This window comes from Scardinius erythrophthalmus, assembly GCF_964197995.2.
Source record: "Scardinius erythrophthalmus genome assembly, chromosome: 6".
Classification (NCBI taxonomy): Eukaryota; Metazoa; Chordata; class Actinopteri; order Cypriniformes; family Leuciscidae; genus Scardinius; species Scardinius erythrophthalmus.
In genome coordinates this window covers 30,718,734-30,730,880 of record NC_138226.1, presented here as the reverse complement: position 1 = coordinate 30,730,880, position 12,147 = coordinate 30,718,734, and the positions used below count along the sequence as shown (strand labels likewise).

General features: G+C 37.7%; 1 protein-coding gene across 1 annotated transcript; it reads right to left on the bottom strand.

Annotated features, from left to right (window-relative positions):
• Nucleotides 1-352: 352 nt before the first annotated feature.
• On the bottom strand, nucleotides 353-12,067 carry LOC308692315 (uncharacterized protein). Its single transcript, XM_081368194.1, has 10 exons — nucleotides 11,961-12,067; nucleotides 11,792-11,875; nucleotides 10,529-10,776; nucleotides 9,625-9,727; nucleotides 5,166-5,239; nucleotides 4,772-4,969; nucleotides 4,545-4,682; nucleotides 3,459-3,548; nucleotides 3,203-3,346; nucleotides 353-2,388 (listed from the first exon to the last, which is right to left on the bottom strand). The coding sequence occupies exons 3-10, from the start codon at nucleotides 10,766-10,768 to the stop codon at nucleotides 2,260-2,262; spliced, it is 1,116 nt and encodes a 371-aa protein (XP_081224320.1). The 5' UTR covers nucleotides 10,769-10,776; nucleotides 11,792-11,875; nucleotides 11,961-12,067; the 3' UTR covers nucleotides 353-2,259.
• Between the last annotated feature and the right edge of the window lie 80 nt (nucleotides 12,068-12,147).

Sequence of the window (12,147 nt, the reverse complement as noted above, 5' to 3'; positions counted from 1 at the left end):
TTTGAATATTGCAGGTTTGCGTAATATTCTGAGTTTGCATTTCTCTGTCTTTATTCATTTTGAGGAACACGGAATCTGTTTTTGTGCAAGAGAGATGAGTAAATGCATGTTCACATTTAGTCTAGAACTACGGTAGCCATCATGTTCACAGCACAGCAGATTTCTCTCGACATGAGGACAGTCTACAATGGGAAAACAGAATAAGTAACTGTTGTAAATTTATAAAAAGTAATGGATTACTTTACTCGTTACTTGAAAAAAGTAATCTGATTACATAGCTCGCATTACCAACACTGTCTGCCATCTTTTCATTTCAACAAAAATAAGGGCACATGAAATGTTTATTGAATATATTTTATTTGATCGTAATTCATTTATAAAAGACAGTATTGCAGTATCGCACTATAGATTCAAATCATTTCCATGCATACGAATGAGTCTTATCTTGACATTTTGTTCAGGGTAATTGCATTGCATTTATATTCGTCCTTAGAGTGAACGAGATAAGGATGAGGTAACTCTGCGACTTTTTTTTTCTAGCTATGATTCACCAATCTCTCTCTGCTTGCAGATGAAAGTTTCAAATGAACTGATTTCCTGAAGCAATGGGATGCTCGGTCAAGTGGTGTAATATGAGAAAATCATGCAAAGGTGAAAAGGCACTGGCTGAAACGGGAGGTACCAAACCTCATTTTACTCGTGCTTCTGATAGTATCAGCCCTTGCAATACTATTCTATAGTATCACATGCATTAAAGGATGAATGACATGCCTATTAGTGCATCACAGTAAATCGACATCTATTAAAACAGGATTTTTCTGTGTTGCCATGTTGCTCACGGATTCAGAAAAGGCTTCCAAGTTCATGAGGATTTTCACTGCCTTAAGCAAGACAGATGGGGAATCGATTTTCAGAAAGTTTCAGTCTGAATCTCATTTTCTATAAAAAATATTATGGGGGATTTTTGTTAACCCCCTGATCAAATCAGGCACTGTATCGCCTCATACGAAACAGGCCCTGTTTATGAGAAACCAGTTATGAGATTCCATCAGCCCCGATGCCCTTTCAATAATTTATCAAATGACACATCATGCATTTCAAAAAGCACTCAATGCTACTGGCTGGTGTCATTCTGATTAACCGATGTGTGTGCCGCTGCTGAATACATCTATCATTCAGACAGAGTCAAAAGTACAAAACAGCATGAAAGATCCAAACTAATCCATGCCTCAAAATCGTCCATGTCCTATGCATTTCAAGAAGAAACATGTCCAGATATAAAACAGCGAGCACTGAAACTTGCAGTAAACACCAGTAAATACATTTTTTTTTATCTAATCCTCATACAAATATCATATGGCTTTTTGAAGACTTAGCTTACAAGGCATATTGAACACTTGCATGATGTTTTTTTCCCTTTTTGGTGGAATATAAATTAAACTGCCATTCACTTTCCCTTTTGTTTCATAGAAGAAAAGAAAATAATATAGGGTTGGACAAATAGGGGTGAGTAAATGAAGACAAAAATGTTCTTTTCTGGGTGAAATTGTGAATAGACAGCTATTTTTTTTAATATATTTGTGAATTTAGACACATATTTTAATAGCATCTCCTAATATGCGCCATCAACTGAAAACATTCCTATAGAAGTATCCGTGCAAATCTTTCATATATTTAAATGTTTTTCATAAAATTGTATGCAGTAAATATTGCTGTTTCTTACTGTGTATTGTTAAATTGTTGCACATGTATAAAAATGATTAAATATTGTTCCTTGAGGTCATTTAGTAAAAAAAGAAAAAATATATTATAAGCGATATGCACCATTGCTCAGTCTGTGCAAAGTTATTTTGTTTCATTATGATTCATGAGTTCATTTACTTTTCAGTCTTGCTAGAAACTGTAAAAAATAAATATACTGAGATACAATACATATGATAATGTAAATAAATTAAATTAAATTATATTTGTTTAAATAGACATCCTTGTAGGTGAATATATAAAACATTTAACTGCATAATAATCAAGTGCAAAATGCCGCAGTACAATTTAGAAGATTATAGGTAAAAAAATGTTGTTAGAAATATTCGGCTACGGTAACACATTGCCCTTTGGGAGGTGAAGGAACAAGGTAAAGGGAATCGAAATGCATAGTTATCATTTTCACGGTGTAGTTTTGTTCTGAATCTCTCACCTCCGCAGCATGCGTTCGATAGAAACAGTGATAGAGTGATCATATGCATGAGAATGTGGTTTGGTTCAGTTTGTGCAGTTTATAGCCCAGTCATAGGGCAGATAGCTCACTTTGACCTTTCCTTCCGACAGCAGACACTGCAGATTCCTCCTCTTCTCTGACACTCCCATATGATCAAAAACCCAGTTCAGCAGCTGAAAAAGAAAACATCACAAGCTGATCAAGTGCATCTTTAAAGAGGACCTACAATGCTTTTTCACATTTTCAACTTTCTTTAGTGAGTAATGCTGCTGTTTGAGCATGAGAAAGGTCATGCTCTTCAAAGCAAACAAAGGTCTATAAAGCACAGAGTCACTCCAAAGGGAGTTATTCTCTATATTAGTGCGCACTGTTTCTGTGACTCGATTGTAGACTTGAGCCTTCTTCTGGAAATTTAAACGCATTTAAATAACCTCGGCTTAAGGCTCAAGGTGAGGCCTGGTTTAGTTGCATTAGTAGTGTGTTGAAACTTGCACTTATGGAAAAGGGCATGACATTTTCCAAACACGCTTGAAGTGGTTGACCAATCACAACACACTGATCCAGCCAACCAATCAGAGCACACTGCGCTGGAAGGAGAGGCTTCATAGACACAGGAACTAAAGTGTTACTGACAGACTGGGAACAGAGGAGCTGCAACAATGAATAATATGTGAAAAATAATGTGTTTTTTGAACATTCAAGCATGAAAACCTATTCTAGTAGACAACAAAAACAAAATCAAGACTTTATAAAAGGGCATAATATGTCCTCTTTAAAGACAGACCCAAAACAAGCTCCCCAACCACTTGCACTGTATGGAAAAGAGCAGCTTAGAAATTCTGCTAAATATCTCCTTTAGTTTTATAGGCTACAGATGGAAGAAAGTCATAACATTATGCAAGTAAAAGATTAATTTACGTGTGAATTATCGCTTAACATCGTCTTCTATGTCCATGAATTGAGAGTGAAGATATATTTTAGTAATACCTTCTCATCAGTGCCTCCAAAGTCTTCCTTGTACCACTTAAAGATCTGGCTGAGTTTCACCTCTCGCCCCACGCTATCAATCACGCAGCTGTCGTCATTCTCCAAGAACGCTTCCGCTGCGGTACGCAACTGACCATCAATGTCCTGATGTGAGACATGCATGGACATTTAAACACATTATGCTTTTTACACTGTCAGAAAGAATGTATAGACATTTATAGAGCGTATTGTAAATGAGAGTCCTTTGGGTATTAACCTGTGGTGTGTATGTCTTAATTGGAGGGCAGCCCTTTGCACCACAGTTCAGTGCGAAATGAATGAGAGGCTCGACGTCAGGAAGCGCCACCTAATGGATGAAGACACACATTACTGCTGTTAATAGCATTCTCAGATATCTTTTACTCCAGTGTTTCCCAGCATTTTTTTGTCTCAAGAAGTACCCCCACAGTTTCACAACACCACTGTTTTGAGGTTTTTTTTTATGTTTTTGAAAGAAGTCTCTTAAGCTCAGCAAGGCTGCATTTATTTGATCAAAAATACAGTGAAAACAGCAATATTGTTAAATATTATTACAACTTAAAATAAGTTATTATCAATGTTACAACAGTTGTGATACATTTTTTGGGATTATTTGATGAATAGAAAGTTCAATAGAACAGCATTTGTTTGAAATAGAAATATTTTGCACCATTACAAATGTCTTTACTGTCACTTTTCAACAATTTAATGCATTCTCTGGATATTCTGGTATCATGCACATCAAATATTTTTTCTTTCCTTGAAAAGTAAATGAATAGGTTTAGGCCAGTGTTTCTCAACCAGGGGGTCGGGGCCCATAGGGGGGCCTCAGCAAATCGAGGGGGAACCCAATAAATCGTAAATTATATTAACAATCTTAATCAAAATGTATATATTTAAAATAATAAAATATAAATGAATAAAAATATTACACTAAAATAATATTCTTACATTTATTTATAGTTATGACAATATATAAGTACCAGAGGTACATGTGGAATTGTTTTTAAACCATTTTTATTATTTTGACAGGCCTAATATCTGTGGTAAATCCTGTTTAATTAAGTCATAATTTCGGTTTAATAAAGCAAAACTAAATACTTCCAAATACACCTAGAAACCTGCTTAAGTAAATCACTGAAAATAGTGCTGTTGTTAAAAAAATAAGTACGTTTACTGCATAGATTACAGGCAACACAAAATCAGAATTGACTTTTGACCCTTGACACACTGTGAGCAACTTTCCAACGAGAAACGCAGCAACATTAATAATATTAAGAGTGAGCTTATACTGAACAAACCGCTCATCCTCTTCATGGGATACCTGCAGTCGAGGGTCGTTCCTGGAAAAGGGCTTCATGATTTGTGCCACCCCTTTTCGATTTCCTCGAAGCACTCCATTTTCAATATCCTGCAGTGTGAACACCTCGCCACCAATGAAGTAGCTCACATAGTTGAAGAACTGGAAAACAAGACAACAAATGTACAAGCACTGAAAGAATTTCACTTTTTTCCCCACTTTACAATCCATTTTTTCTCCTCGTCTCTTACCCGATACCTTTGCCATATGTTTTTGGGGAAGCCCAGACGCAAGTTCCCGTGGATGACGAGGGCGTTGTAGATGTTGATAAAGAAGGCCAGTTTCTCTTCTCGACTCATGGACAGCAGCTCCACGCGCTGAAGCTGGACAGCGAGATCACAGTACCGCTCGAAGTACAGGCTCCGGGACATGGCCTTGTAATCAACTGTCTGGTCAAAAGTGGAGACCCACACGGTCACAATGACACATACCTTACTTATTTAAAACATAATGCAGTGGAACGCTCATTAGGTCATTCAAATGACTGAGTGCATGTAGTGTTCATGTCTGTGGCGAATCCATTGAACATGGTCTTGCAGCCATTTGATATGCAGCCTGTGATGAGACGGTGAAACGGTGTGTTACCTTGCCATCTTCAGAGAGGTGATCAGAGTAAAGTTTCAGGATCAGATTCCTCAGTGCCTCCGAGAGCTCCCACGCTGCATAGGGCAAGTGTCACAAAACAGAGAATAAAAATGACTTTTGAAAAACGAACCAAACACAAAAGGCCATAGAAGATATTCACTTTTTTCTTTTAAACAAGATTTGAGTTTTCCTGAAGGAATTACCAAAGCTTGTAAGGCAGCAAAAGAACAGTGTTAAAGTTGTAAGTAAGTTTAGGTTTCGGTCTAAATGAAATGCAGCCTCAGAGCCGGTTTGCTGTTGTGGCGGCACTCAGCGAGTGGTTAAATGATTAAAAATATGCAAGAAAGACAAGACTAATCAATAAAAGAAGGCAAATAGATTTAAGACAGAGGACCAATTGAAATTCAGTATGCAAGTATTTCAAATTCATTGTTGTCTGTGAATGCTGAACAATCAAATTATGTAATATAATAAAATTGTAGATTTCTTAAAACATTTTATAAATAGGGCTACACAATTATGACATCATAATTTAATCAAAAAAAGGTTGGGGTCAGTGTTTTTTTATTCAGCAAGGATGCATTAAACTGAACAAAAGTGACAGAAAAGACATTTATAATATAAAATAAATAAATAAATAAATAATAAATGCTGTTCTTCTGAGTTTTCTATTTATCAAAGAAACCTGAAAGAAAATGCATCATGGTGTCTGCAGCATTCATTTTTTTCAACATTGATGTTAATCATAAGACAATTTTTTTTAACCACCAGATGTGCATATTAGAATGAATTCTGAAGGATCATGTGACATTGAGGACTGGAGTAATGATGCTGAAACCGTTAAAATATATTAAAATAGAAAACTTATTTTAAATTGTAATAATATTATTTCACAATAATCCTGTTTCTACTGTATTTTTGACCAAATAAATTCAGCCTTAATGAGCATAAGAGATCTTTCAACGGTATTAAATCAGATTTACATTGCGTTTGTGCGACAGGCATGTTAAAATGCTCAGCATCTGTAAAAAATACACGTTCCATGTTTAGTAGCACATGTTGATGCCACGTGCACTGCATAGACTTTAATGGAACGCTGTAAATGACACTTGTCATGATTAATTCATCGCCGCACCTGTAACCGCAAGAATCTTGATTATTCAATTTAAATAATCAAGGCCTAATCACAAAAACTAAAAATAGATAGTACACCGAGAGTGTGACTGAGAGCATCAAATAATTTTATAATTTTATCATATTATTTATGAATATTATTTATTGTTATAATATTATAAATAATAATGGAGTCTGTATGTTAAAGGCTTAATTGACAGCAGTTTAATACAGAGTTGCTGAAATCAAAATGAATGATTGAGGAACATCAATATAGTGTTGCCTTACAAACAACCAGGCAATGGTTAACCAATGTCAAAAACAGTCCAGACAGACTCGCTGCAAGACTGGAAATTAACCCCAGAATCATTGAGCTTTTTGCTTTAAAGACACATGCAGAACTGAGCACATTAAAGAGTACAGAATGATAGGGTTGCCGAAGAGAAAGACGAAACCCTAGGCTAGCAGGGACACCGTGCACCAGACTATAGACTGTGAGTCTGGCGGCGATGGGCCTCCCCTCATGGGGCCGAACGCTGCAGTTCCTCCAGTGCTGAGTGCTGCGTTAGGAACATGCCAGTCACAGAGTTCAAACGCTTCCTCACCATTAAACTACGGGCAATTTGACCTGCTTCCTTCCTATCTAACAAGTGCAAGCGAGTCGAGTCAGAACATACCAGGAGAGCCGACACACCAACAGCAAACACAGTTCAACAAATCAGTTTTTCACAGTAAGTAAACCAAAATGTCTGTGGATGGGAACTCGCCATTACTATTCTCGCTGTGACCGAAAGGAATGTCTGAGTCCGAGGTTTGACTAACATCCTACTAAGATTGCAAATCTTTTTTTGATTTGAAATTGATTTGATTTTTATAGAAGGGGGAATCTCCTCAACCACCACTAATGTGCAGCATCCACATGGATGATGCGACGGCAGCCATATTGTGCCAGAACGCCCAACACACACCAGCTTACTGGTGGAGAGGAGACAGTGGTGAAGCCATTCAGTGTATATGGGGATGATTAGGAGGCCATGATGGATAGAAGCCAATGGGCAAATTTGGCCAGGATGCTGGGGTTAAACCCCTACTCTTTCGAAGGACATCCTGGGATTTTTAAAGACCAATAGAGAGTCAGGACCTCGGTTTAACGTCTCATCTGAAGGACAGTGCTCTTTTGGCAGTATAGTGTCCACTAGAGATGCGTGGTTGGCGGTTACAGCCGCGGACTCCGTGGATAAACCGCGGATCAGGCGGATGACGTGACGAAAAATAATATTTTAATTAAATTCGGGCGGGTGGCGGGCGGGTGTGGTTTTGAAAATTGGTCAAAAACGTTGGTGCGGATGGATGGCGGACGGATGATGAGTTTTGTGATGCGGTTGCGGATGAAATAATAGCCCATCCGCACATCTCTAGTGTCCACGTCACTACACTAGGGCGTTAGGACCCACACAGACCACAGGGTGAGCGCCCCCTGCTGGCCTCACTAACACCTCTTCCAGCAGCAACCCAGTTTTCCCAGGAGGTGTCCCATCCAGGTACTGACCAGACTTAGCCCTGCTTAGCTTCAGTGTTGGGCTACAGGGTGATATGGCTGCTGGCTAAAAAGCATTGTAGTCACTAGAAATAAGTGTTTTTAGGATTATTTATGAGATGGCATCATTATGATATCATACAAAAGCACAAGCTTTTTACTTTTGAAAATTTTGTAAATTGCAGTATTTTGAAATTGACTTTTAAATGTTTGAACAACTGTGTGTCACCACTGTTCTCTGGCCTCATGGAGAGGCGTCAGGGCTCTCTTAGACCTTCCACCAGAGCCTCATTTATTGGGGATTGTGTGCTCCCAAAGTTTAGAAAATCTTTTGGACAGTCTAGCTTCTCCTTCAGAGGGGCTACACTATGGAACTCTCTCCCCACTGGATTCAAACTGCAGAACAATATTAACATCTTTACCAGAGAGCTCAAACAGTGGCTTAAATCGGGCCAAAGTTGTTCCCATGTGTAAAATGTGCCTTGTCTTGTGGACAGCCCCTATGGACAGGTGTTGAAAATTAGCACATGTGCTATAACACTTTAAACAATGCACCTGGTTCGTCCAATGTTATTGCTATGTCCATATATATATATATATATAAAAAAATAAGTTTTTCATCTAATATTATTTTTCCAAAAATTAGTTTTAATAGTGTTAGTTTTAGTTAGAAATAACCACACTGTCTCTAAAGCTCACTTGAAATCCTTTTAGATCATTAGAGGTGCCATTACTGTGCCTTGGAAGCCAGTCACTCTACCAGTTTCCTACATACCCACAATGCTGCCTGTTTAGTCATCATTGACAGGGCAGCAAGGTTTTACAGGTTCCACAGAGAGTCACAACTAGTCCCACACAGATTTTGTGTGCTTCTGACTTGTCCTAGTCATAACTAACCTGTTTGTGGCATGATGACAATTAATGTTAAACCCAAATAAATTCTTCAGTGTTTTGAGCCATTGTTTTAGTTCTTGTGTTAAAGGAGAACTCCGGTCAATTTTAACATTGAGCTCATTTTTTTGTACATTTGGAGTGCTGTCAATACAGAGAACAACGACAAAAATCGGTGTTGCCTACACCGAGTTATTCTATTTTTAAAATTTGCACCCTGTTGACTTCAATGGGGTACTAAACCTGCTTTTAGCCTCTTAACATCCTTCATGTGTCATTACAAGTGCACAGAAAATGTGAGTGATTCCTTCTGAGTGAACACGAGTGAATCTGACTGCAGTAGATGTGGAAGATATGTATAAAAATGATGTTATTTAAGCCAGCGCAAATACCTGTGTTTACATCCTGTTTTCGGTTGAAGTCCAAAGTAATCGATTGCCGAGTTCACGCACGTGATCATAGATAACTAAACCTATGCGCGTGAACTCGGGGAATTGTTTAATTTGGACGATGGGGAATTGTTTTAATTTGGACTCTGTGCATGCTCTTTGAGACAGTGACCACAGACCTGCATTATATGACTGACAGACAAGAACGGTTTGACCTAAAAATATCAAAATTGAAACTACTGCGGAAAAAAGACACCTACATTTTGGATGCCCTTGAGGTAAGCTAAAACATACCAAAATTGAATTTCAAAGTGAACTATCCCTTTAAGTCAACAGATTTACTAACAGGCCTACCTATCTACAGTATGTGTAAAATAAAATTATGATGCTGCCATCTTTCTAAAGTCATTTTTGTAACATTTCACACACTGCACACGTTTGGCACCACAATGCAGGGTTAAAGGTGAGGTTTAGAACGACGATAACCCCGGGGTTAAGCTCAGTGTGAAAAGCCCTATTCAATACTAACCTCCATCAGTCTCAGTGCTATTTTCCACAGGCACAGGCGGAGCGTCCAGCGGCACAGGTTCCTCTCTGACCGACAGGACAAGATGTTTCAGCCGCTCAGGATTCTAAGAACATACACAAAAACATATTTTCGTGAGGTTCAGGCTCATTTCCTAGAAGCAAATATCCAGCCAGAGGTTAGTCAGCAGTGAAAACACTAGTGATGAGTTGATCCTGAACGAAAGTTCATTTTGAACGAATCTTAAATATGACTCGGGAACAACGAGTTGTCTCAGAGAATGATTCGTTCATCTTGTGTTGACCGTGCATGCGTAATATACCATAGGTTCTGTACAGGACACAGAAATAACTAGTTCACCTCCCGAGACTTCAGGTCTGAGTCGTTCGTTCTTTTGTCACGTGACGTGACAGTCGTATTGGAAACAGAAATTTGTTAATAATTCCCAAACTTCCTTACAAACAAACACGTAGTTAGTTTTGTTTACTCTCAGTTACGTGATGCGTTTCTGGTCTCAAATTTCTTACAATTAATAAATGAATTTCTGTCATTATGGTTTTTTTTCATAACTTACGATGAACGAACGACTCAGACCCGAAGACTCTGGAGGTGAACTAATAATTTCTGTTTCTGGTACAGACTGCATAGCTTCAGCCTATGGGGATGTGACATGACAAAAGAAAGTGATTTGCTTTGGCTGCATTACAGTTTTTTTTTATTCTAAATGTGTTGGGAAATTTGGCTGTTATCATTTTAACGTCAATATTTTAATTACACTGAAGAAATGAACGAAATGACTTGAAAAAAAGATTGGTTCATTTTGCTGAACGAGACTCAAAGATCCGGGTCAGTGAAATTATCCGAACATCACTAGAAATCACACATCGGTTACTGTTGCTTATCTCACCAGGTTTTGGAGGTCCTCGTTGTTTCCAACATAAAGGTTATTGAAGAATATCTGTGGTACGGCACTGTGACCTGTGAGCTCTTTCACTCGTGCCCTTATTTCTCCATGCTTGTTCACATCCACCTCACACACAGGCACACCTAGTGTCAGCAGAGTAGCTTTGGCCTGTGTGCAGTGTGGACAGCCTGGCACTGAGTACACTGTAACCCGTCCTTTCATGATGGGCCTGTCCTCCACCATCACAGCACCTGAAAGCTCAGAGTAAAAGCAATGATCACAAAATTTGAAAATGGTCACATATGAATTCCCTGAGCATGACTTGGTGTCTTTCTCACTTACCTGACCAGTTTTAAATGACTTCTTTCTTTTTTTTTAAAGCATTAGAGGCAAAAATCCTGCATTACGACAAAACAATTATATTAAATGAACTAGCCTAATTTTAACAGCAAAAATGTCAGATTTAGCTGTCTATATTTTGTGCATAATTGCTAGAAAATCGCAAAATCACACAAAGCAAGGTGTTCAGTGTTATTTTAGTATGCCTATAATTGATACTATTATAGTATTTAATTATATTTTGAATTAGCTTTTATTTTTAAAATTTTGTCATTTTTATTCGTTTTTAATATATATATATTTCTACTTAGCTTTAATTTATTTTTATTTTAGTACTTTTAGCACTAGGCATGTTGGTCGTTGCAAAAATAGCAAACGTCCAAAATATGAGCGAGGGGGACAACTCATATTTCGGACCTCCTCATGTTGACAAATATTTTCTGAATAAGCCTCTCCGTTTACTGCTTGTTTGTTGAAAATAGAGAGATATTTATATTCCATATTTATAAATATGGAATATTTATATCCATATTTAAGCTTGTAGAAAGTGACCAAACGACCTTTCGTTTACAAAAAATGGTCATGCATGCTTTCCGCCTAAATACCTTAATGCCCCCCCTGTAACCCCATAATAAATTCATTTATTTTTATTTCAGTCCACGTACTTTTAAACTGTTTTAACTTGACGACAGTGGTGGCTAATACCAACTATCAATAGAAACAATAACAGTGACTGCATTTTGAAGGAAACTGTGGTAAACGTTTAGGAAAGACTAGAAATATCTAAGCATCACTAGCATTAATAATACAGGAAGCGAATTCTGCATTGTCCCAGAACTAATGATGAGGCCGACAATAATATTGCTGAAGCTAAAAATACACTCCTATAGTATCCACACTGCGTAAACGTTTTTTTTCTGGACGTACCTTTTCTACCACCGTCAAGACTTTGACTTTGTACACCGATGATGACAGGTAACCGGGTTTGCTGAGTAGGCTAATTTCGACTCGCTGTAGTGAGTAAACGATTGAATATTGTTATGCAATGTCACTGCGCACTTACATGCTTTTACTCAGAGCAAATATATTCACCTACAGCTGCATGACTCTTGAATAACTGAGAGAAGAAGATAAGAGGACAGCAGAGGGAGCATCATCCTCCTTACAGCAATGTGAAGTCAGCACTCAACAAACAATAATAATAAAATAATAATAATAAATATATATATATATACAATAATCGATTATACTCTGGAATACATTTTCTTCTTTTATTTTATTTT